Genomic DNA, 25,964 nt, shown 5'->3' with positions numbered 1-25,964 from the left:
CAGTATTCTTTGCTAAACAACCAAAGCCTATAGACCAATATTCGATATTACGTACTTTTGTCTATAGGATGTTCGATTTTACTGCAAGCTCTGTGACATTTGCGAAGATACATACGTACCTTCTAAATTTTAGCTACTGGGTAAAATGTTGCAAAAAACTTTGGTTATCAAATTTCAGACGGCTTTCTTTTTTGGCAAATCTGTTAGCTTAGCAAGGAATATCTTTGTATTCGTATCGGTGGTGGCCCATAAAAGTAAATCCTTTTAATTTTGTTATTAAACTTTCATCAATTTGTTGAAAAATCTGAAATATTAAGAAGATCCCAGTAATGTGAGAACTAAGAAGTTAAAGAACTTTAATGATACATTTTTATTTTTATATATAAGAAATATAAAATTATATTATTTAATGCAATAATAATAATTTAATCGGGACAGCCAGTAAAGGTACATAAATGCAAAGAAAAAAAATGTTAGGTTCAAAATTTGTATGTATGAACCAAAATTTAGCACATTTTACCGAGTACAATTTAGTAGAGCTCTTGTGTCACCGACAGCAAAAGAGCATCTAAGCATCACAGTAAAACCTTTAGAGATAGTTTGTTATAGGAATGACATCGCAGTGTAGGTTCGTAACAGTAAAGTAATTTACTTTTACTTATTTCAAAATCTACCTCAGTCTGTACAAAAACCAAAGATTTTTGTATCTTTTCAGTTAATATCTAAAATGGTTTATTTGTTTTTATCTTCTGCCTACTTCTGCATCCTTTACACTAAAAATCTTTGTATTTCTCAGCTTACCAAAACCCAACACGTGACACATAAGTATGCTATATAACTTTTTGGTTCTCACTGAAAATAATAAATCAAAACATTGGGCAATAAAACTATGTTTGCTCTGTCGGTAAAGGTTTTAGATAAGTTAACAGAAAAAAGTAATGGGTACTAACGAGTATATATTAACCTGTGTATTTAGGACAACAAAGCTTGGATTCATCTGTATACTGTATATTTGTGTAGCACAAATTAGTAAAAGCAAAATACTGGCATTTTAAATAAGTAAACTCTGACTTCACCTCCAAACATTTCCTAAACGAATAAATACTTAAAATTGTATTTAGAAACAACAATAGAAACCGGGGAAGTGCCATGTACGCAAATCAGGATCGAGATGTGGCGAACCGTGGAACTCACCCTCCGTAAGTATTTATTTTACTATATGGCGTCACGATTATATGCAATATCATTTCTTAAGACGAACACGTCCTACACTAAAACCTTCGGGCACCATCGTTTCAAAGGCACAAGAGTTTGTGGACATATACAGAAACCCTCCGACTCGGCCCGACCCCATTTATCCGCAGCCCACGCCCGATAAAACGGCAGCCAAGTGCAGAAAGGACGTATGTCTTTTACCAGACTGTTATTGTGGAGGAAAGGAAATACCTGGTAAGTGCGAATTTCTAGATCACTATTTTAGGGTAAACGTCCGTACCAAAAGCCGCTTGAAATGAAAAGATATAATTTTAATGTCATCAAATGTGTAGGCGGCTTAAGCGCCTCAGAGATCCCACAAATTGTACTTATGACATTTGACGATGCCGTCAACAAAATAAATATTGATCTTTACGATGAACTTTTGAATAATGAGTCGTGGAAAAATCCCAACGGATGTCCTTGGCGCGCAACTTTTTATCTATCGCACGAGTGGACGGACTATGGTATGGTACAGGATCTGTACTCACAGGGACACGAAATGGCATCGCACACCGTTTCGTAAGTTGCACTCAACAACGATCTCATCGGCGAAGGTTCCATCTCCCTAGATATACGGCCAATCACAGGGTGCATTGTTTTCTTGCTCGCTTTTACCTTAAATAAACACACGCCCCTGTGCTCTACATTATTTCATCCACATTTCATCTGAATTACTAGGAGACCTACCCGTTGATAGCATCCCTCAGATCGTTCTCTTGACCTTTGATGATTCCGTAAATGACTTAAACAAGCAGTTGTACACAGACCTCTTTGAGAAGGGTCGCGTCAATCCCAACGGGTGTCCCATCACAGCCACTTTTTACGTCTCCCATGAGTGGACTGATTACAGTCAGGTGCAGAATCTCTACGCCGATGGACATGAAATGGCTTCGCATACAGTTTCGTAAGTAGATGGAGCTAGATTCTTAATCTTGACACAGAAATACACACCAATGACAGCCATTAAAGGCACTCAATCGCAGTAATTATGTATTCCATGAAATCCATTACAATGCACAAACATTTCAACTCTAATATTATCAAAAGCACACTGCTGTATTAACGATCATGTTAATGTAAATGAAATCAATTTTAATGTAATAATCATAAACACATTAATCTACAGTCACAGCTTTGGCGAGCAGTTCTCGCAGAAAAAATGGACTCGTGAAATTGCCGGTCAGCGCGAGATTCTTGCTGCTTACGGCGGTGTAAAGTTGTCAGATGTGCGAGGCATGCGCGCACCTTTTCTATCCGTGGGCGGAAACAAAATGTATAAAATGCTATACGACTCAAACTTTACGTACGACTCTTCCATGCCTGTCTATGAGAACAAACCACCCTCCTGGCCCTACACACTGGACTACAAGATATTCCACGATTGCATGATTCCGCCCTGCCCGACCCGCTCCTACCCAGGGGTATGGCAAGTACCTATGGTTATGTGGCAGGACTTGAACGGAGGCCGATGCTCGATGGGCGACGCCTGTTCTAATCCCAGTGATGCGGACGGTGTAACCAAAATGATTATGAAAAACTTTGAACGTCATTACACTACTAACAGGTAAATATGCGCAACTTTATTCAATAAAATTAAACGTTTTGGTAGAGGTATAATTATCATATTTTTGCATACTGAAACGCTGATCTTAGACCAACAAAAGAGCAGTTATGCAGCCAGAAAACGATTTAAAATAATTTTGCCAACTGCAATTATTTCGTATTTTTATTCGAAGAGTAAACATTTCGGGCAGGAGCTAACGATTTTAATTAATTGGTTCGATAGTCAACACCTGTCGTCTGTCCATATCACAGAAACTATTAGTCTCTTATTTTTGTATAAGCTGTTTGCTATTTTATGTTCTGAGTTCGTTTTACTTCTGTTTACAGAGCACCTTTCGGACTGTTTTACCACGCCGCTTGGTTTACCCAACCTCACCATAAGGAGGGCTTTATCAAATTCCTTGACACCATCAATGCCATGAAGGATGTATGGGTCATAACAAACTGGCAAGCGCTGCAATGGGTGCGGGATCCTACACCGACATCTCGCATTAACTCATTCCAGCCGTTCCAGTGCGATTACTCGGTAAGTATATACATAGTTGATAAAAATGCTTGTAGAGAAATAACTAAATCGACTACCAAAATAGGATCGGCCAAAACGGTGCAACAACCCGAAAGTCTGTAATTTGTGGCATAAGTCTGGCGTCCGATATATGAAAACGTGTCAGCCCTGCCCCGACATCTATCCGTGGACTGGAAAATCCGGAATAAGGTCTTCTCGCATTGATAATGAAGTTGAAGAAACTGCGGCGTAAAACTCAACATCTCCAGTCTAGCATGGACTAGGACCTTAGGCTAGCAATAGGCAAGAAGGAATACTCAGCCATTTAAGATGTCGAAATGTTAAAGCCACTTATCATACGAGCTCAAAATACGGAATTCACTCGTTAAATGTTTTCATTTAATTTAATATGTTTAGATAATTTCTATAAACGACTTTAGTTAATTTTTTGGAGCATGTTACTACAAATTATTTATTCTCTTTTCCTTACTCAATACCTATTTGGAAATTCCTATAGATTTTACGTATACGGATATTCTTGAAGTTGCTCACGCATTCGCAACACGATCCTTGTAAACGTAAATCAATTAGGCATACGATTATTAAGTACTAATATATTGCGTGTTTGGTGCACCGAGTCCTTCGACATGATGCAACATTCAATAGGATTTTGATGCACCGAATTCATGGTTTCATTCCAGGCCGCATTTAGATATAAGGCTAATATATTTTTTCGTTTAACGTGTGATAAAGAGTTATAGCTGAATTTATGTATTATTAGATATGCGCAAGCCTTTGGTCAAGTCTTTCCTTTTCCGTTTTTCTTTTAAATGCCGAAGTTTTTGCTACAAAAGTTAAAGTTACGTCGAACCCAAGATTATATTGGAATTAGGTGCATCGGAATAGAAAAGTTGTATTAAATTTCAAGGCATTTCAGCGTCATTTTTACGAATATATACCATTTTTTAAATCAAAAACTACGATTAACACTTTCATATGACCTTTTTCAGTCGCCTTAAAAGTAAAACATACTAAGTAAAATATTTTAAATCCATGAATTCAATAGACAAGTAAAATTCTTAGACATTACAACTAGATATCCAATGGCAGTATGTATCTGGACATGTCAAACGAAAAAAAGTCTAGAAATTTTTAAGTCGGAACGATTGCCAATACTTAAAAGTTCTTCAGAGAAATAAATAACATGAATTCACTTTAATGAATCGAAGTTCAAATTTATGTACTATGTAAGGTATGCGAAAATATAAAGTGTATTCAACTTAAACTAAGGAAAGCTGATAACCGCAGCGGTAAATCATATATTATAAGGAAATATATAGATAGGGAGCTACACTACACTCAGCAGGGCGCAATATAAGAAAGTTTTCGGAGAAACGAGTGAATTAAGTATTTTGTGCTAGTGTTTCTAAGAACAATTAACCTATGTTTCTCGAATCTACGAATAGTTTACATGTAATAAAATGTAATATTTAAATTGTAACCTATTTTCTCAATGAAAGTGAATTGTAAGTATACCGGCCATATTTTCTGATATGACACGAAACATTTGCTGCAGGTGTTACAATTGATATCCTCGCGTATACATCAATATCGAGCACTATATAATTAGAAGAGGTTACGAACTCTAGCGTGCAAGCATTCAAGTTGCCAATGGTATAAAAAGAACTAACGGCTCACAGCCGCAAACAGACCATACTTAAAACTTCTACACGTTATGTCGGAAATGTGGAAAGTTTTAGTCATATTCACGACGCTATGGTTTGTTGCTGGAGGAGCCAATAAAACTGATTATCAAGAAAAGTGTATCAGCAGCCAGCTCATTGCCCGTTATCAATTAAATGAAAAAATATATGGACTGGAAAGGTGTAGTAATAAAAATGCAAATCATTTTCGCCAAAAGCGCCGTGTTGACCCCACATTTCATGGCAATCCAAAGCCTCGAGGAGAGGTTTTAGCCAGTAAGTTTCACGTTAATTCTTACAACTTTGATCAGACCAACTCTTTAGTCGGGCTAGTTAACAAAATTGCCCAAGAGTACTTAAATAAATGTCCACCGGTCATATATTATGACAGTTATGTGGAAAAATCCGATGGACTTATTCTTGAGAATTTATTTAGGGTAAGTTTACTAAAACACATTAATTTACTAATAATCTATAATATTTAAGATCCACTTACAAAATTAAATTAAAAGAGCACAAGGTAGAGGTAATTTTTTAAAATTTTTAAATCAAAATCTTCGTCGGTTTCGAAAACGAAAAAAGTTGAATGAGAACTTTATATTACTATACTTAAAAATAATATAAATTAATTTAATTTGCAGACTATCCCAATTACTTTTTACCACGGCGAAATCAATGCAAATTACGAGGCAAAAAGTGCCCGTTTTACAGAACACATTGATAGCAATTGCAAAAGTTACATTCTGTTCCTTTCGGACCCACTGAAGACGCGAAAAATTTTAGGTCCTCAAACAGAAAGTCGTGTGGTCCTTGTATCAAGATCCACACAATGGAGACTCCGTGATTTTCTGTCCTCGGAGCTTTCCTCAAACATAGTAAATTTACTAGTTATTGGCGAATCTTTAATGGCTGATCCAATGCGCGTGAGTACACGTAAATTTATAATAGACAAATACGAATGACGTTAAACACACCATCGTTACAGGAACGCCCCTACGTGCTATACACCCACAAGCTATATGCAGATGGCCTTGGTTCAAATACACCAGTGGTTCTTACAAGTTGGATAAAGGGTGCTCTATCACGACCCCATATAAATCTTTTTCCACCAAAGTTTCAACTTGGCTTTGCGGGCCACCGGTTCCAAATTTCAGCATCCAATCAGCCGCCCTTCATATTCCGTATTCGGACTTTAGATTCCTCGGGAATGGGTCAGTTACGGTGGGACGGGGTAGAATTTCGACTATTAAGCATGATATCTAAGCGCTTAAACTTTTCGGTGGATATAACTGAGACTCCAACAAGGGCCTTTACACGGGGGGTTGTTGACAACATCCAGCAGGAGATTGTCGAAAGGAAGGTAGACATCGGGATGTCCGGAATTTACATAACTGAGGAGAGGCTGCGTGACTCCGACATGTCGGTGGGACACTCGCGCGATTGTGCAGCCTTTATAACACTCGCATCGAAGGCACTACCGAAATACAGAGCCATTATGGGCCCTTTTCAGTGGCCCGTTTGGGTTGCTCTTATTTGCGTTTACCTCGGAGGGATATTTCCAATCGTTTTTACAGACCGTTTAACACTAAGCCATCTAATAGGGAACTGGGGAGAGGTAGAAAACATGTTCTGGTATGTGTTTGGCATGTTCACAAACGCGTTCACCTTTACCGGAAAATACTCATGGAGCAATACCGACAAGCATTCCACACGCCTATTGATTGGAGCGTATTGGCTCTTCACAATTATCATAACATCGTGCTACACCGGTTCCATCATTGCATTTGTAACTTTGCCAACCTTTCCTGATACAGTTGACTCTGTTCGGGACCTTTTGGGCTTGTTTTTTCGTGTGGGTACCCTAGGTAAGATCCATAATACAGAATAATTTTTATAATATTTATTTACGTTCGCAAAGACAATGGTGGCTGGGAGAACTGGTTCCAGAACTCCACCCACATTCCGACGTCAAGACTGTACAAGAAGATGGAGTTTGTCACAACACTCGAAGAGGGGATTGGTAACGTTACACAGAGCTTCTTTTGGAACTACGCTTTTCTTGGCTCAAAGGCTCAGCTTGAGTATTTGGTGCAGTCAAATTTTTCAGATGAGTAAGCTCTTTCCTTTATTTCTTTTTCAAGATTCCAAACAAATATGACATTCTCTTGCAGAAATGTATCGCGACGATCGGCGCTTCATTTGAGCGAGGAGTGTTTTGCTCTTTTTCAAATAGGTTTTCTTTTTCCCAGAGAGTCCGTGTATAAGCGAAAGATTGACTCGATGATCCTGCTGGCTCAGCAAAGCGGTCTTATCGCCAAAATCAATAACGAGGTAAGTTGGGTTATGCAGCGCTCGTCCTCAGGCCGCCTGTTGCAAGCCAGCTCATCGACATCCTTGCGTGAAATAATTCAAGAAGAGCGCCAACTGACCACGGCGGACACGGAGGGCATGTTTCTGCTTATGGCGCTTGGCTACTTTCTCGGGGCCACAGCCCTAGTGTCTGAGATAGTGGGTGGCATTACAAACAAATGCCGCCAAATAATCAAGCGCTCCAGGAAGTCAGCATCTAGCTCTTGGTCCTCCCGCCACAGCTCAATGGCAAGTGGGACGGCGCAGCGTACAGAGGCTGAACAACTGGCACATGATAAACGAAAGGCCACTAGGCGAGAAGCCGCTGAGGTTGATCAGAAGATTAGTTTCGGAATGCGCGAGTTCAATCTCACACGAACAACACTGCGCGAACTGTACGGAAGCTATGGTAGACCTGATCAGAGCTATGAACCACAAACCGTCAACCATCTACAGTTGCCTGACACGGCCAAAAAGAATAATTACAAAGATGATGATGAGTCCCGGGAAGCCATCGCATCCTTAGAGGGTTTAGACGATTTCATAGCCCAGATGGATATCGAGAATGATGCTTTATCACAGGAATTCAGTCCTGACGAATTGTTTGGACCCAATACAGAAAACGGGGATGTCTGAGAATTAGCAAACAGTAATGTGTGAAACATAACATAAATAGGCTTTTGCTACAATCTTTGTAGTGCAAGTTACCGATACGATAATGGATAGAAATTCTGAACATAATTACATTTTTATATTTCGTAAATTTTTCTTTCTTGTTTTTCATATATTTCCAATGAAAAGTATGTAACATCCGCTTGTGTGATTTTGCTTAAGAATATGTATTCTTTATATGTTTGGAAACAATATTTAATAAAAACACTATTAAATAGTTTTTAACAAAGACGAACACAGTATAATGTTTCATACAAAAAAACACTCTAATCTCTGTCCTAATACAGATAGGCGCATTGCAAATAATAACGTGTTAATTGGTGGTTTTTAATTAAAAATAATTCTACAGAATATACACTGTTTAAAATGCATTGCGGAAAAGTATTATAAAATAATAAAATCTCGATGCTTCACTTGCATCTTCACAATTTTTATTTTTATTTTATTTATAGTGTGTACTAAATACAAAAATCACCTAACTGTTGATAAACTGGCAAATCTAGGATTGGAATTTTGAGATGGTAATCAATAATGTTTTTTTTTACATTGTGTTGGGGGTTTTATTTCGCTTAAAAACAATCTAAATATAAAATTATGTTTCCCTTAACTTTCTGAAATCGAATATTTTACTAGCTTTTATTTTTTGTGTCCAATAACATTAATATGAACACTATTAACCGATTTATAATTTAAAGAAACTTCTTTTAAAAATATATAGACAAAATAATAATAATTTAAATAGCGACACAGCGGATTTTACTGACTAGCAAGGTTTTCCACTCACATCGCGGTAAAGTTTAAAAACGACCAAAATTAAAACAGTGTATTTTTTACCGTGTTGAGCACGGTCACTCTGCCAGAATGATCGCGAGTCGCGACGAAATGTTAATTTAGTTTTATTTAGAAATGCCGCTCATCGCTCTTGAAAATATTTTAATCATTTAATCCGGCATTCTCGATGTAATTCCGTTTTTTTTCCGTTATGAGTGTAAGTCATATGTAAGTTCAAAATGTTAAAGGAACGGCGAATGTAATTAGTGCGGGCGTCTCTTTTATACACACATAGTGCATACATACATGGGAGTGTGAATATAAAAAGGGTCTACTATTTACTGGCGAGGCACCCATTTAATTGTGTAAAGGTAAATTCATAAGTAAAAGTGAAAAACATGGCTTTTTTAAGTAATTAACATTTCTATAATGTATAAAGTACTTACCGTGGAAACTGTTTAATTAAAGAGTGCATATAAAAGTGAACTTCCTTAATGGCAAAGAGGGAGAGTCATCCCTGCAAACAGTCAATTGTCAATCTGCTACATAGGCATGCGTGTATAAACACAAATTTATATGTTAACATCTGCTCGTATGAATGAACTAATGCCGGCTTAATATTGCAATGGTATTCAGCTGTTTTAATCGGGTATGAACTCTAAATTATGCTACCACCTTATATCAGAAATGATAAATTGGCTTCATGTCGTTTAATATTATGATCAAAATAAAAAGTAAATCAATTTTTGAAAGTAAACTTGAAATGTGATACATGGATTTATTGTCGTAATTTGCTAATTGCGTTTTTACCGGTATCGTTTTGGACAATGTGTAATTGACAAATCTCCAAATACGTTTAGCTTTTTTAACAAATAAAATAGTCATTTCTTTAACATCCCTGATTGTGTTTTTTAATATCATCGCGCGTTCATGAATTAGCGGAGTTTCTTTGTTTAGCGGAGTTTTCTACCAATACCAGGCCAGAGTTGAAAAACGGCCGAAACTAAGAAGTAGTCGAATTTTTGACCGGTGGGATACGGTCACTCTGTCACACTGATCGCGACGCAACTTGCAATTAATTTTAATTTTAAAATGACGCGCATCGCAATACGTTCAATAGAGACTGCCGTTTTATAAAACAAGTGAACAGTGCGAATTTCGTAGTTCCGTGTTCCGTCGTTATCAGTGTTAGTCATACGTAGTTAGTTTTTCGAGCGACGGCCAATGTGATTAGTGGCGTCCGTCAACATAACACACATACATACTTATGTACATGGAAGTGTGTCAAAAAAGAGAATCCACTATTTACTCAAGAGCCACCGCCTTAATAGAGCAAAGATAAATAAATAAGTGTAAGTGGCTAGGCATTACTTAAGCTTAAGTAATCTATGTATGTGAAAGTACACTACATGAAATTGCAAACTAATTAAGGTGTACATACAAAAGTGGGCTTCTTTGAGTTCAGGCGTAGTCGGTGAGTCAGCCACGCAAACAGTCCACGGTCGTCATTCTGCTGCGTAGGCATGCGTGTAAAAACATACATACATACTTACATATTTGGGGCGAGTGTGTGTGTATGAATGAACGAGTGCCGGCACAAAATTGCAGCATTCAGCTATTTCGGTTGGGAATGAACTCAAAATTAGGTCATCACCTTGCCCATATCAAAGAAATATTTGTTGGCACCAGGCCACACAACTGGTTATATTGGTTATTGGTAATCAGCAAAACTATCAGAAATGGTAAATTTCTGATATGTCTGTTATTACGGAACTTGCTTTCTGGAGTATACATACAAAATAGTATACTTGCTTGCATGTGCAACTCTGCAATTAATTGAGTGTACTATTTGCATTTCACTTATCTAAAAATGCTGCTATTTATAAAAGAATAATATTTTTGTTATTACTGTACTTATATTATACATATTTACTTATTTAAGCGTTATTATGTATGTATACCTACGTACAATCTACATAAAAAGCTGATCATCGCTTCAGACGCCTACAAGAGGTTCCCTGACGTTCAGTAAAAATCTCTACACAACTTGTTTGGCAAGTCTTGCAAGCGAGGTCTAGCTGACTTTTCTATCCTTTTCCCTGATTAAAAATCACACTTTATCATTTGAATTTCTACGAAATTTCAAGTTTTGTTCCCATTAGCTAAAGTAAAATTTACTTTTATGTTTATTATTTTCAGCTTACTTAAAGAAGTGTAATCATTAAAATATTTCAATTCGATCAACTGAAGCCACTATTATAGTTTTGTAAACTATGTTGAAATTTATCCGAGGGAAGGGTCAGCAGCCCAGTGCTGAAAGACAACGCCTACAAAAGGACCTTTTTGCTTATCGTAAGGTATGTACGTATAATATTAATAGCTTAACTGTCGTTATGATAGGCCCCTAACCACCGTATAATAATTTAATATTTTATCAGCAGGGCCTAGTTTATAAAAATAGTTTTGTTTAAAAATTATAAGTGGAATCCCATCCCCTATCTAAAGTAGCTCAAGGTAAATTTGGTTCAACTTTTAATGACATCATACAGCGATTTTTTTAAATCGCCACTTGTATTTTTAAACTAAATGGTTTATGTACGGCTAAGTGTTTATTGAAAAAAATATATATAACTTTTTGCACAACAAATATAATAAAAATGTGTGCTATTCAAAATAACCTAATATATAGGAATATTCATCTTGAAATTAGTCATCAACATTTCATTGCTCTTTATCTATGTAAGTACAAATGTATCACGAAGAAAAAGCCCACCATACAATCAAACCAAAGGTAGTCGCTAGTCAGTACCATGAAGGGAGTGGTAGTTGATAAGATTAACTTTATTTGTTTTGTGGGCTGGGTAAATGGTTCGGTTTCACAAACACTTTCATATCATATGGAACAAAATATGTTGATTGTTTAAGTAGATAGGAGCCATAAGAACTGATAAGACTTCAAACAACCCAAAGGTAACAGAAAATGAGAATTTGTGCACCTGTAACTAGGTTAAAAGTATGTACATATTTATAAATGCATACCGTAGTATAGTAATTTTAAATTAAAAAATTAAAGAAAAAAATACAGCCTTTATATTCATGTTTTTATGAAAAAATATATAAAATAACACAAAACAATAATATTGCTTGTTCTGCACTACTGCATAACATAAAGATGGTTGGATGATTTTTCCGTTCTACACTGAAATTTTTTTTATATATGTGTATAGTGCGAGTACATTTCTCTAGTTTTGTTATATAATTAGCAATGCTTTTCATGTATTTTTAAAATCATATGAATCTTTCAGACCGCACAGCATGGCTTCCCTCACAAGCCATCAGCTCTTGCATATGATCCAGTCTTAAAACTCATGGCCATTGGAACGCAAACAGGAGCTATTAAGGTTTTTGGTCAGCCCGGAGTTGAATTATATGGCCAGCACACGCTAATGAACAATTCTGCATCGGAGCTTAATGTGCAGTTACTTGAATGGGTTTATGGAACGGGTCGCATTCTTTCCTTGACAGCAGCCAATCAATTAATACTCTGGGAGCCTGTTGGAACGACATTGCTGCCAATCAAAACACTTCCTTTTGACGGAAAACTGAAGAAGGTTTCATCGCTTTGCTGTTCCTTGAATAAAGATCTTCTATGGATTGGAACGGAAGGAGGAAATATTTATCAGCTTGATTTACACACATTTACCATAAAGGAACCTATAATTTACCACGATGCTGTCTTAGAGCAGGTGCCACCAGCATACAAGCTAAATCCTGGGGCAATTGAGTCAATTCGCCAGCTGCCGAACGCCCTGAATAAGCTGCTTATTGCTTACAACCGGGGCCTATGTGTTTTATGGGACTTCGAAACGTCATCCGTGGAGAGAGCATACATAGCCCCTGGACATGGGCAAAGCGTTGGACTCTCAGTGAATTTTGGAGGATCCGAATTTAGCTGGTATCACGCTGATGGCTCTTACGCTACTTGGAGCATAGATACCTCAGAACCTCCATCCAACGTTAACTACGTTCCTTATGGCCCTGATCCGTGTAAGAGCATAAATCGTCTGTACAAAGGCAAGCAAGGGTAAGAATATATGACAATTAAATGGAATATGTTCATTGCTAATTCAGGCAATTTTTATAGATCTAACGACGTGATTGTTTTTTCCGGTGGAATGCCACGTTCAGCATATGGTGATCATAATTGCGTATCCGTACACACTAGTAATGGCCACAAAGTGTGTCTTGATTTTACGTCGAAAGTCATTGACTTCTTTGTAACTTACAAAAATAATGAAGATGTCGCTGAAGTTCTTATTGTACTTCTTGAAGAGGAACTCTGCGCATACGATCTCACTGACTCTAGTATTCCTGCAATCAAAGCGCCTTATCTTCACTCGGTGCATGCATCAGCTGTAACGTGTAATTATCTTGCATCTCAAGTCATACAGTCTGTATATGACAGTATTTTACGAGCGGGAGATGAACAAGACATCGACTACAGTAATGTTAGCTGGCCTATCACTGGCGGTGTACTTCCGGATAACTTGGCAGAATCTGATGAAGAGGAGACGCCTAAGTTGTACGAGATCATGTTGACTGGGCACGAAGATGGTTCTGTTAAGTTTTGGGATTGTACTGGAGTGGTGCTTAAGCCAATTTATAATTTTAAAACGAGCAGCATTTTTGGAAGCGAGCATGATTTACGAGACGACGGAGCGGCAGACACTAGTGCTGAACAACTTGACGAAGGGGAGCCGCCATTCCGAAAAGCGGGTCTTTTTGATCCTTACTCTGATGATCCTCGATTAGCAGTGAAAAAAATAGCATTCTGCCCAAAGACCGGACAGCTGATTGTTGGTGGCACAGCAGGCCAAATAGTTATAGCCGACTTTGATGACACATCTGAAAAGGTCTCTTTAAAGTACAGTTCCATGAATTTAGTCAGTGACCGTGACGGGTTTGTCTGGAAGGGACACGACCAGCTTAATGTGAAAACGAACCTTTTGGACGGTCAGGAGATTCCTGTAACCGAAAATGGCGTAAACATTTTAGGAGTGCTGCAAGTTTTGCCTCCAGCTAGCATTACTTGCATGGCACTTGAAGCGAACTGGGGACTTGTGTCTGGTGGAACTGCGCACGGTTTAGTGCTCTTTGATTTCAAAAATTTCGTTCCGGTATTTCACCGCTGCACATTAAATCCAAATGATTTGACTGGAGCAGGTGAGACTTTGTCTCGTCGCAAGTCATTTAAGAAATCTTTGCGAGAGTCATTTAGAAAGCTTCGTAAGGGTCGATCGACAAGGAACAACCCCAACAATCAGGTGCCAACAACTGTGAGTGTCATCATAGCTAATAATTAATTCCATTAACTAAAACAAAACAATTTGCAGTTGGAAGCACGACCCGTTGAAAGGCAAATAGAGGCACGTTGTGCTGAAGACGGGTTAGGGTCGATGGTGCGATGTTTACTATTTGCTAAAACTTATGTAACTAATGGTGAGTGTATTTTAAATATCGATATCTGCATTCAAAATCTCCTCTGTGAAGTATTCTGTATATTTTAATTATAAACGTATTTTACCACAAAAAGGATAAACCTCTTGTACAAATAAAAATGTCACTACAAAAATTGATCCCTATACATGTAAAGAAGTTAAACATGGGCTCAAATATATATAAAATATAGTTTTAAAAAAGAAAATGCATTTTATTATGTGTTTGTAATAGCTTTGGAAAATAAGAATATTTTAATTAAAAAACAAAAGTGTAAAATTAATGTTATAGACGCCACTGACCTTAGCAGTGTATTACCGTGGCTCACTATTGCAATTAGCTTTCGCTACAAAGTTTTACCTATAATCATGCTAAATCCCAACTTTTTGGCAAAGTGGTATAGAAACTAATTTTTGTATAATTTGCTGTATTTGCAGTTAACATAACATCGCCAACCCTGTGGTCAGCAACAAATGCTAGTACCGTCTCAGTATTTCTTTTGCATTTGCCCCCAGCGCAAACTGCTGCAACTGCAGTACCATCGGCAAGTGGAAATGTTCCACCACAGACGCCGCGTCGGATATCCGCGCAGCTTGCAAAAGAAATTCAATTAAAACATCGCGCCCCTGTGGTGGGTATTTCCATTTTTGACCAGACGGGTAGCCCAGTCGATCAACTGAGCGCCGGAGAAAACGGTAGTCCACCGCACCGTCTTCTTATCGCTTCCGAAGAGCAGTTCAAAGTGTTTTCACTTCCGCAATTAAAACCGATAAACAAATATAAGCTTACCGCTAACGAGGGCGCTCGGATTCGTCGCATCCATTTTGGTTCATTTAGTTGCCGCGTATCGCCGGAGTTACTACAAAATATGCATGGTAGTAGTCCAACCAAATCTACACGCTCCCAAATCGATGGAGAGGGATCTGCAAATAGCAGTGCAAACTTGGGTGCAGGTCGTGGATATGTTTATCACGAAACTGCACTGATCTGTTTAACCAATATGGGCGATATCATGGTTTTATCAGTCCCTGAATTAAAAAGACAGCTGAATGCCGCTGCAGTGCGACGGGAGGACATAAAGTAAGACTCTAGTACTGCTTAAGCTATTTTAAACATTACACTAATAATGTTTTCTATTTTGCAGTGGAATTTCGTCACTTTGTTTTACCAACTCTGGTGAAGCACTATACATGATGTCTTCTTCTGAATTGCAGCGCATTGCTCTATCCACGTCCACAGTTGTCCAACCCACGGGCAGTGTTGAAGTAGAACCCTTGGAAATGGAACGCTCTACTCTAGAAGAAAATGAAGAAGAAAGCGATAAGGAAACATTTGTTAATTCTGAAGTAGTCAATGACGTTAAGGACGCACCCATTGCTTCTATTCGCGCTAAGCCTGTAGAGGGGAGCGTTGATAGAAGTAGTCTTATCAATGGAATTTGCAATACTAATTCATCAAACCAGGCGAACGAGACAATTACCAGCTCCGTTGGTGATATTACTGTTGACTCAGTGCGAGACCATTTAAATCTTACAACAACAACGTTGTGTTCTACGACTACAGAGGAAACTGTCGGTAAGTAAATCATTGGATTTCATTAATCACGTTTACCCGTCACGTTTGATTGTCTTGTATAAACATGTCCATTATTCTTTCCGTGTCCAATGTTGGCTATAAAAATAGTTTTATTTCAATCCAATTTCTTAATTTTTGATTTTAGATGTGCGCACCAAACGACTATAACGGCAGATCTATTTTTACTTATTTATAAACTCGGTCCATCTTTTCTTTAGAGTTTTACTTGACTATTGAAACACAATAAATATATAACTAATTATATTGACATCTCTACATAAATATAGGTCGCCTTTCTGTGCTTAGCACGCAAACAAACACAGCCACTACTACCGTGAACATGAACGATATTCCGGATATTAACATTTCCAATTTAGGGGATTTGACATCGAAAAGGTTAGTTTTTTAAACAAACATTAAAAGAAAACTAAAATTAATACTTAAAAAAAAATATTTTACAGTAATACAACGGAAACCAGCACGAGTTCTGTGGTAATAAAATCTGTTATTACGAGCATATCCCACGACAAGACAAACGGAGAAAACAAAGTTAATACTACGAAAAACGCGCCTGAAGAAAGTCAATTTTAATAACTAAAAATATATCGGACATCAGCAAACAATAGCGTAAATGACAAAATATACAAAATATGATTATTTTTTAGAAACTTGTTTACACATTTACAAATTATGTAATTTAAAACACTATCGGGTATGTTGTCCCGGAACCAGACATTTTATTGTATCCGTATTGCTATTATTCTAACAGCGACTGTTAATAATACTTTTAGTTATGTTTTCCGTTATTTTGCGTGGCTTCACGAGACTATTGTAACAACATTTAACCCGTACTCCACTATTGCATTTAAAGATAAACTTTCAACATGCCTATTTATAATGGCATTTGCCATCACGTGTCCTATTTATAATGGCATTTGCATTCACAAACATTTAGTTATTTGTAATATTTTTGTTTACTTCTAAAAGCGTTTCTTTCCACATTACCACTTTAAAATTAAGATAAAAAGTATATCTTCCGTGTTTTTATACCCTTTTAAAATATAAACAATTATAGTTAAGTGAAAAAAGCAAAGTTGACCATATTAAGAATGCATACACCAGATCCAAATTGTTTCTTTCTTTTAAAATAACTACTCGCCTTATATATGTAAACACTTCACATAGCATTTTGTTGAATAGCGTGCAATCTGTTTATTTAACAAATTGTGTTTGTATATATGTATCTGTCTTAGGTAAAAGTCCTATCAGTTCGCACGACTATTTTCTTCAGCGACCATAAAAAAATCGGTTAAAATTTGTCACTTTTTAATTTCTTAAGTTGCAAGGGTATTCCATGTTCGGATTTCCGAATTTTACTTCCGTATGGTTTTATTTATTATTTTTGTAAATATTAGAATCCGATTTTATTGTTTATTTTAAACATTTGGATTAAAGTTATCAACAGGAAACTGTACAACAAAAACGATTACGTCTTATCAACATTCACTAAATTAATAGCGGATCTTATTAAGTATTAAAAACAACAAATACATTTATAGATTAAAAGTGTTTAATATTTTTATAATCAAATAAAATGTACAATTTTTTAAAATGCTGAAATTTATAAAAGGTAAACAAAAAATGTGCGCGTTTTTGCATTATTAGGCTGCTATGATAAAGTTATACAAAATTGGAGTAATAACAGCGCTATAAAATAAACAATACCTAAATGAGATATATGTACTCCAAAAGCTGTAACTAGCGCTGCCATCGTCGCATCCATCATGGGGAAAACAACCAAGGCCCGGCCATTATTCCTTGTTGTTTTGGTTTATATGTATACATATGTACCAACAAACATATTTATGTACTACTCATTCAAGCGCCAAAGCTCTGTGCGTCGCCTGCTGCTGCGAAGATTGTGGTTCTTGGCGACATCATACCAAGAAAACGTTTCCGCCCCATACTTAGCGTACATACATATATTTTACTGTATTACGCACCTACTTCCTGCACTATCATTCGTAAGTCGTTCGGACAGCTCGCTGCGTGTGTGTTATATTGCCTTCGTCTTTTGAAAATTGGGCATTAACATTTCTGTTTGGGTACGTACATCATGTGAGAAAGAAAGAAATGGTAAAGCCATGAGAACACGCACGACGCAGCGCTCGCGCTCAGTCACACATACAAATGTGACGCCACTCAATCGTTCGGATAGCTCAGTGCGGCCTGAGTCGCTGCGTGTGTGTTATATTGCTTTCGCCTTTTAAAAATGGAGTACCGGCAATTCTGTTTGGCTACGTACATCTGTAGAAGGAAAGGGATGGTAGAGCCATAAGGACACGCACGACACAGCGCTCGCTCTCAGTCACATGTACATAATGTGACGCCACTCACTCCTACACCAACTCCGTTGTTCTTACTGTTTCATGTTTTTCTTCTTGTTTATTTTGATTTCCGTAAACGAGAAACTTTAAAGCAATCAACAAAAAAGTTTTTGCCGCCGTCCCACTCGAACCGTTGCCTGGCTAATATATTATGTATTATGTATGCCGTCCTAAAGTGCCATTGGTCTTTTTTAAGCGTCGCTGATTGCGTCGCAACTGCGAGAAAATTAGCACTTCAGGAATCGATCGTCATTCTTCGAGCTTTTGTTGTTTGGTTCTAATTGGAATAAGATGGTCTGATAATAGTGCCCTACTCATGTGCATTTGTTGCTTGTATTTTATATAAAAAAATTATTTTCCACACTTCCGCACCTTTTCGAAAAAGCATTATGTTATTGTCGGAAAATCGGTATATATGTGCATACGTTTTCAAAACATAAACTACATAATTGAGCTTTAGTAAAAGAAAAAGTTTAGGCAATAGACTCCTTTTGTGTCTTTTTTGAGTACTCTACTCCAGCGGTTCTTGTTTTAATATAGCCTTTTTTAAGTAATTTTCAATACTCCTAACCTTAGTAATAAGAAATCGGCCATTTAAATGAAAGAATTATTAATTTTAAATAGTAATTCAATCCGTTCTTCAAAAACAAAACCTAAACAATACATCGTAATATAAAATGAGCTATCAATACGTATAATTTTTAGTTGAATAAAAAATTAAATATCTTGCCCATTTGCGTATTCTTTTAAGGCGTATACTAATCTTTTTTACTTACAAAAACAAAAATTAAAATATATGTTACGCCGTTAATCCGTGTTAGTTAATCCGTGTTAGCTAATATTTTAATACATCATTTTTTAAATATGGGTTAATTAATTGGTTACTGTTGATTCTAAAACCGCGGAGTAATTTACAAATCTTAACAAAATAATTTAACTCAAATATTTTTATACGAGATTAACATGTGTACGTATCTAAAGGCGGTGTTATCTGCACTTCATCAGGTGTCTGAACGCTTAATTATAGTATTTTAAAAAATAGTTCGTTTCAATACTAAATATCTTTAAATTTGAAATGTTTGTTTTTGTCGCATTCGCTTTAAGAAACACGTAGCCCGCCTTGTACATATGTATGTGTCGCATCGTGATTCCTCCTAGTATTCATAGCCGAGTTCATTGTCAGTGGCAATCTGAATTCTGTAAATTACTCGCTTTTGTTTTGGTAGAGATATTGAGCGAAAAGCACGGTAGCAGAGGCAAAGAAGCTCAGTTGTTGAGTGAGGTTTGATCGTATATTAAGAGTCTTGAGTAAGAAAGAGATGACAATGTTATGAGGACTTGAGTGAGAAGCACCACAGCAGAGGCAGCGAAGCTCAGCTGTTGAGTGAGGTTCGGATCGTATATCAAGAGTCTTTAGTAAGACAGAGAAGACAATGTTCTGAGGACTTGAGTAAGTATATTCTTGTGAGTGAGAAATCACAGATCCAAGAAAAAAAGGGCTCAATCGCCAACATATGTATGTATGTGCCTTTGTTCGATGCAAAGCTTCGCTGTTTGCGTCGCTGCGTTTATTGTTGCTTGTGTGTATTGTTACGTACGTGTATATATAAACAACTGCCGTTACTTTTTTCGAAGCTGTATGCGTTGCTGCGAGCGTCGATGCCTGCGTCGCTTTGTGTGTTGCTATGTATGCCGCTATGTATGGGTTAAGTGCGTCGCTGCTTGCGTCTTTTTGTGAACCGTTGCATAGATCGCCTTGTTCGTCGTTTCTTGCCTGTGTTGTTACTTACGTGTTTGTATATGTTCTCATAATATACTGTTTTTTTTTTTTTGGAAGCGTGAGTGCCTGCGTCGGTGCTTGCGTTGCTTCGTACATCGCTGCAAGCGTCGCTGCCCGCGTCCCAATAGCGTAGCCATATGCAATCAACGCTCTGTCCGCCATTCTTCTATCGTAAGTCATTCGACGCGCTTGTTCGTTTGCTGTAATTAGTCACAAAAAAAATATAAATTCCCGGTAATTATAGCTTGAGAGATTCCGTTGTGTGTACATATGAAAGGTCTCCCCGCGTCGGACCGAAGTACAAAATGCGGTTGTCTCATTGGCTCTCTTGGCCTAGATATATATACAGAATTATATACGGTTTTTTCGGTCGGTCATTTAAGCAAAAAGCGTCGTCGCTGCCTAATCCGTTTTTCTTTTTCAATCGTTGTTTGTTCGACCAAAACCAAACAGTCGCTATTTTCATTGTAGCCGGCATAGAAAAAATAGGCAACGGTTAACTGTCCGCCATTGTTCAACCATTGTCGTTCGGTAAATTTTTTTTTTTTATTCTCTTGTGATAAAAATTAAATGGCGCATTAAAACTATTTTTATAATGGATATAATTAGGTCGTGTTTTAAAAATGTATTGCGTTAAATCGCTTATTAATTGTGATAAATGAATATTAGTTTGCGCCAATTAATTAAACATCTTAAATAGTCCTAAATAATAATATAAATAAAAAGTAAACAGTTATCTAGCAAAGAATTTCTATATTTGCAAAAAAAATCGGTTTTTTCGGCCGCAATTGCGCTATGCATTGTGGTCTGTTGGACACCTGTTTATTTTTAGCCGGTGCCGTATATAAACCGCTGTCCTACTTTTTATATTCTTTTCATTAAAGAATTCCGTCGTTGTAAACAAATTAACGAATGTGATAAAATTGCGTGCCATATAAACTTTTTATATGTTTTTAAAGTATCAATATTTTATAGATTACAATTTTTCTTGGTTTATAGTGTCTCAAAAAATCGCAGTTTAACTGAAGGAAAGGCAACGGATTATTTGAATGGCTCAAATTATAATATTTGTGGAGAAGAAGTAATTCAGCTTAGTCCTACTAATAAAAGTGGTTCAGCTTGATTGATACGGAGCGGAATAGAATCTAGTGCCACCAACATATTGTTGTATGTATTTATTTATATTTTAAAATTTAAAATCTCACTTCTGTCATTCTTTTTCAGTGTATAAGATATGGTGGTTTAATGGCGTTTAGCGGAAAGTGGAACAAAAATAAACTTTAACGGCTTAAATCTGAGAAGCCAAGAGTATGCAATTCATATTGACGGATATTTATAAATGGATACAAGACATTTGATTTGCTGACTGCAGAAGACAAAAGAACTACTAAAATTAATAAGCAGTATGTATACTTTGCATATCGGAGTTTCGTAGCTCATTTCCTTTCTTTACTTTCAGTGTTTTAGCAAATCACGGTTTAATAGCGGTTAATGGAAAGGGAAAGTAAGGATAACGTCAATTGTCTTATATTGAATACCGTGGAAAACGCTGCGATTAAACAGACGGTTACATATTTTCTTAAAAAGAGGTACGTACACACATTTTCATAAAACTTTCACAAAGTGAGTGGTATTGTTAAACAGTTTGTTATTCTAATGAAACCAAAAGCCAGCATGAGATTAGACCGATTTTTTGTTGCAAATGTTTTTGAAAGCATTTGTTTAGACTTAATTAATATATTCAAAAGTATTTAAACAGAGATAGGCATCAATACTTTTAAAGTTTCATTAGGCTTTTCTTTTCTTACATGCGCTCAACTAGCAATGCTTAGCTGCCGTCATAAAAGCAAAAACTTACGTGACTTGCCACTCATCGGTTTTTCTTTGTAAAGGGGTGTGGTTTTCGTTCCGCCTATTTTATATATCTCTGTACTGCTCTTTTGGGTTTCAAAGTAATATCCCCCGCTGCTGCTAGCCCTAACCCTGCCGCCATTAGACAATTTTCTGTTTGGAACATTTCTGGTGGTTGGTTGTTTTTCTTATACATAGTTATGTATGGCATGTTTATTGTACGGAAATTTGATATTTGTTTACTTTTCACACATTGTCTTCTGCTACAAGCACCTTAGTGGCAACGCTCAACTTTTACCGTAAAAAAAATACTTGCGGGACATTTGTTTACATTGCTTATTTTAAGCTTTTTTTATCGTTCGTCTTTTGTTTATATAGCTGTACTGCTCTACCACCCGTAAAAAGTATACAGGTTGTTGCCACATCGCAAAAACAAACACCACGGCCGGGAATGTTCTTTGTTGACTATATTTACACGCTACTCTTGTAGAAAAAGAGTACATGAATTACATATGAATTACATTTGAAATCTATGTAGTTATACTGATTTAGTGGGTTATTGAGTGATGAATTATACATAAACTACTGATTGTTTATATTTTATTTGCACATTAACAAGAAACAATATTACCAGGAAAAGAAGAAAAGCTGTTCCGGGTATTTTTTGCGACGCCAATACTGACCAACAGATGTTCGAAAAAAACGCAAGTGTGTTTATATTATTTGAACATAAAAAAGAATCAGTGTTACCAGGAAAAAAAGCCGAATGGTATTTGGGTAAAGTTTGACTCGCCGAAACTGACCAACAGATGTGCAAAAAAAAGCGCGAGTCTGGACAGTTTTATTTGTGACGCCAAAGCTCAGTCCGCGGCAACGCAAATTCTTTAGGCGCCAAAGAGAAATACAGATACAGAATGTATAAGAAATAATATTAACAGGAAAAAAAAGACGAATGGCACTATGGTAAATGTTGCGATGCCGCCACTGACCAACAGATGTTGAAAGAAAAACAGCAAGTCTGGAATGTTTTTTTTGTGACGCCAGTGCAAAGCCAGCAGCGACGCAAATTCTTATGGCGCCAATAGAGCAGAACGTGTACAGAACTTATACAAGACTTTCTGTTGAATTATACGAGTGTCTTACTTGATGGAAAGAGAAATTATAGGGTAATTATAAATTAATTAAAGGTGAATTAGAAACAATTTATACATAAAGTAGAGAGGAAAGCGGAGTTCATTAAATGTGATTTATAAATAATTATTTTTGTTTGTAGATTAAATTATTTACCGTAAAGGGGAAGAGTTTGCAGATTTATTAATGGTTTCTTGCTGATTATACATAGACTAATTATGCAATGGAGGTGTGCATACATACATACACATAACTTATACGTAACTTGCTGGTAAATTATAAGTGTGTTTCACTGGAACTAAAGAGCAATTAATGGTCAATTATAAATAATTTAGAGGTTAATTAGATACAATTTATACATTAAGTATAGAAAAAAGAGGAAGTAATTACATGTGGTTTATAAATATTTAAATTATTTTTCCAGTTGAAATATTTTACTGTTAAGGAAAGAGCCTTGCGGATTACAATTGGTTGCTGGTAGTTATACGTAAAATTGTTATTTATTTTACCCTAACCTATGCACATTTTTTATTAATTGTAGGTGAACTATGCATTGTGCTGTGGAAAGGAAGAGCTTTGCCGTACGCTAACCGCATTTAGATTGTTATCCAAAGGAAGGTTCCACATCGATTGACATTCTATATGCATAACATATATGGCTTATACAGGGTAAGTACTTGATGAATACATGCTATCTAAATAATGTGTAGGAAAAATATGCGTTATATCTATGTTGTTAATTAGTAACGTACATTTTACTGCATTGTTGTGCCCTTTTGGCATTACTTGTACATCACTTAGAATTCATTTAACAACATTTAATGGCCGACCCTTTTAATGGTGTTGTGCCGTTTATTAACATTTGTAGTAGAAGGCGTTCATAAATAAGTATGCCATGGTATTGATTGGCTTTGCATACTATTAGGCTCTATTAATATATTGTGCTTTGTAAATATGATCCCATCCAAAAAGTATGCTGTGTTTTATAGCAACGCAGGCTTTGTAGTAAATGCTATTATCCGAAAAGCAGGCCGTGTTTTTTTTAGCAATGGCTGCTTTGTTATAGAGGGCGCCGTAATTAAGTTAGCATATATATAGGAGGCGTTTTTAACATTGTACTGTAAGGTAGGTGGCGCTTCATTAAAAAGGTGTATTATAGCATCTTTTGCATTGAAAAAGAGGGCGCTTATAAAGAGAAGGTGTTTACAGCATATTGCCCATTATTAGACAATCCATGCAAAGAGAGAATATTTTAATTAAAGTGACTCTTATTGCAGATGTTATTGGAAACAAAAGGCGTTACTTAATACACGGAGCTACATCAGCAGGCGTATGGAAACCAATGGCTGCTTATAAAAGAAGGCGCTGCCCAGCACACAACGCTTCTAAAGAAAGAGGAATTCACATTAATGGCGTCGTAGCAGTGCTGTTAAAAAGAAGACACCCAAGAAGAGAGGCGTTTTATCATATCATGTGGAGGTTCACAATGCAAATATTCTACATATTGGAAAGAAATTTATAATAATGCTAGGGTATACCGCTTAAGTGAAAAACCAATTATGTTTACTGATGAATGTATGACAATATTACACATGTTATAATAAGTTGCTAGCATTGTAAGCTGTTGTATGCAATGTATAATTGTTGTTCAAAGATGTTATTAGTTTAAGCATATGTTAAGCCACATTTATTGTAACACAATGAGCTTGTACACATAGTTAAGCTAGACATAAGCAATGTTCAGCCAATCGCCAGACAATGTTAAGACAATCGATTAGGCACATTTTAGGCAACTGTTAGGTAATGTTTAGCTTATTTAGGATGATTTCACATTGCTATTAGGATCATTTCTGCATTGTTTTTAGACTGTTTTTACATTGTTTTAGGGACGTTTCTACATTGCTTCCGCATTGTTTCTAGGGACATTCCACATTGTTTTGAAACTGTTTTTATACACTTTTAGGTCCATTTGTATATTAATGCCGCGTTAATTAGGCAACATTAGACTATTGTTAGGCAAGGTATAGGCGATCCTTAGGCATTGTTTTAGGATGATTTCACATTGCTATTAGGATCATTTCTGCATTGTTTTTAGACTGTTTTTACATTGTTTTAGGGACGTTTCTACATTGCTTCCGCATTGTTTCTAGGGACATTCCACATTGTTTTGAAACTGTTTTTATACACTTTTAGGTCCATTTGTATATTAATGCCGCGTTAATTAGGCAACATTAGACTATTGTTAGGCAAGGTATAGGCGATCCTTAGGCATTGTTTTAGGATGATTTCACATTGCTATTAGGATCATTTCTGCATTGTTTTTAGACTGTTTTTACATTGTTTTAGGGACGTTTCTACATTGCTTCCGCATTGTTTCTAGGGACATTCCACATTGTTTTGAAACTGTTTTTATACACTTTTAGGTCCATTTGTATATTAATGCCGCGTTAATTAGGCAACATTAGACTATTGTTAGGCAAGGTATAGGCGATCCTTAGGCATTGTTTTAGGATGATTTCACATTGCTATTAGGATCATTTCTGCATTGTTTTTAGACTGTTTTTACATTGTTTTAGGGACGTTTCTACATTGCTTCCGCATTGTTTCTAGGGACATTCCACATTGTTTTGAAACTGTTTTTATACACTTTTAGGTCCATTTGTATATTAATGCCGCGTTAATTAGGCAACATTAGACTATTGTTAGGCAAGGTATAGGCGATCCTTAGGCATTGTTTTAGGATGATTTCACATTGCTATTAGGATCATTTCTGCATTGTTTTTAGACTGTTTTTACATTGTTTTAGGGACGTTTCTACATTGCTTCCGCATTGTTTCTAGGGACATTCCACATTGTTTTGAAACTGTTTTTATACACTTTTAGGTCCATTTGTATATTAATGCCGCGTTAATTAGGCAACATTA

At 36.5% G+C, this 25,964-nt stretch overlaps 3 protein-coding genes and 1 long non-coding RNA gene across 20 annotated transcripts in view; all 4 read left to right on the top strand.

The window, feature by feature from the left end:
- Window positions 1-4,820, top strand: part of LOC108104175 (mucin-5AC) — a 29,602-nt gene extending 24,782 nt beyond the window's left edge. For 13 of the 14 annotated variants that reach the window (XM_017210093.2, XM_017210101.2, XM_017210095.2 and 10 more), the window contains 6 exons: window positions 1,122-1,199; window positions 1,256-1,449; window positions 1,936-2,161; window positions 2,384-2,821; window positions 3,148-3,346; window positions 3,411-4,820. In XM_017210093.2, coding sequence (XP_017065582.2) covers window positions 1,122-1,199; window positions 1,256-1,449; window positions 1,936-2,161; window positions 2,384-2,821; window positions 3,148-3,346; window positions 3,411-3,578 — 1,303 coding nt within the window. In that variant the 3' untranslated portion in view covers window positions 3,579-4,820. The other variant, XM_017210091.2, reaches the window with a different exon arrangement.
- Window positions 4,821-5,054: 234 nt separating this feature from the next.
- Window positions 5,055-8,390, top strand: LOC108104170 (ionotropic receptor 21a). The gene is made up of 5 exons (XM_017210075.2): window positions 5,055-5,465; window positions 5,670-5,951; window positions 6,014-6,893; window positions 6,947-7,139; window positions 7,200-8,390. Exons 1-5 carry the CDS (start codon window positions 5,061-5,063, stop codon window positions 8,011-8,013), a joined length of 2,574 nt encoding a protein of 857 aa, XP_017065564.2. The 5' UTR covers window positions 5,055-5,060; the 3' UTR covers window positions 8,014-8,390.
- Window positions 8,391-9,087: 697 nt separating this feature from the next.
- On the top strand, window positions 9,088-17,014 carry LOC108104177 (lethal(2) giant larvae protein). 3 transcript variants are annotated; one of them, XM_017210103.2, is made up of 9 exons: window positions 9,088-9,191; window positions 11,020-11,177; window positions 12,126-12,904; window positions 12,965-14,156; window positions 14,214-14,319; window positions 14,754-15,396; window positions 15,461-15,891; window positions 16,179-16,287; window positions 16,353-17,014. In XM_017210103.2, the coding sequence occupies exons 2-9, from the start codon at window positions 11,094-11,096 to the stop codon at window positions 16,480-16,482; spliced, it is 3,474 nt and encodes a 1,157-aa protein (XP_017065592.2). In that variant the 5' UTR covers window positions 9,088-9,191; window positions 11,020-11,093; the 3' UTR covers window positions 16,483-17,014. The 3 variants fall into 3 exon arrangements, with proteins under 3 accessions (XP_017065592.2, XP_017065593.2, XP_017065591.2); XM_017210102.2 differs by lacking the exon at window positions 9,088-9,191 and adding an exon at window positions 9,857-10,172; XM_017210104.2 differs by lacking the exons at window positions 9,088-9,191; window positions 16,353-17,014 and adding an exon at window positions 9,856-10,172 and having other exon boundaries at window positions 16,037-16,271.
- Window positions 17,015-19,818: 2,804 nt separating this feature from the next.
- On the top strand, window positions 19,819-24,731 carry LOC108104179. 2 transcript variants are annotated; one of them, XR_005993866.1, is made up of 6 exons: window positions 19,821-20,589; window positions 21,058-21,225; window positions 21,283-21,461; window positions 21,518-21,647; window positions 23,582-23,709; window positions 24,318-24,731. It is a non-coding gene; the product is annotated as an uncharacterized LOC108104179 (long non-coding RNA). The 2 variants fall into 2 exon arrangements; XR_005993867.1 differs by lacking the exons at window positions 23,582-23,709; window positions 24,318-24,731 and adding an exon at window positions 23,465-23,507 and having other exon boundaries at window positions 19,819-20,589.
- Window positions 24,732-25,964: the final 1,233 nt, after the last annotated feature.

Source organism: Drosophila eugracilis, unplaced genomic scaffold, assembly GCF_018153835.1.
Source record: "Drosophila eugracilis isolate 14026-0451.02 unplaced genomic scaffold, ASM1815383v1 contig_386, whole genome shotgun sequence".
In the NCBI taxonomy this organism is placed as follows: Eukaryota; Metazoa; Arthropoda; class Insecta; order Diptera; family Drosophilidae; genus Drosophila; species Drosophila eugracilis.
Note: the sequence above shows the minus strand (reverse complement) of the source record. Positions and strands in the feature narration are given on the sequence as shown.

Bases quoted from the DNA above. Each gene is read 5' to 3' on its own strand.
- LOC108104170 (XM_017210075.2), top strand. From the start codon at position 5,061: ATGTCGGAAATGTGGAAAGTTTTAGTCATATTCACGACGCTATGGTTT. The intron at 6,894-6,946 runs GTAAGATCCATA...ACGTTCGCAAAG, and splicing joins TTTTCGTGTGGGTACCCTAG to ACAATGGTGGCTGGGAGAAC. The intron at 7,140-7,199 runs GTAAGCTCTTTC...ATTCTCTTGCAG, and splicing joins CAGTCAAATTTTTCAGATGA to AAATGTATCGCGACGATCGG.
- LOC108104177 (XM_017210103.2), top strand. From the start codon at position 11,094: ATGTTGAAATTTATCCGAGGGAAGGGTCAGCAGCCCAGTGCTGAAAGA. The intron at 11,178-12,125 runs GTATGTACGTAT...TGAATCTTTCAG, and splicing joins ACCTTTTTGCTTATCGTAAG to ACCGCACAGCATGGCTTCCC. The intron at 16,288-16,352 runs GTTAGTTTTTTA...AATATTTTACAG, and splicing joins GGGGATTTGACATCGAAAAG to TAATACAACGGAAACCAGCA.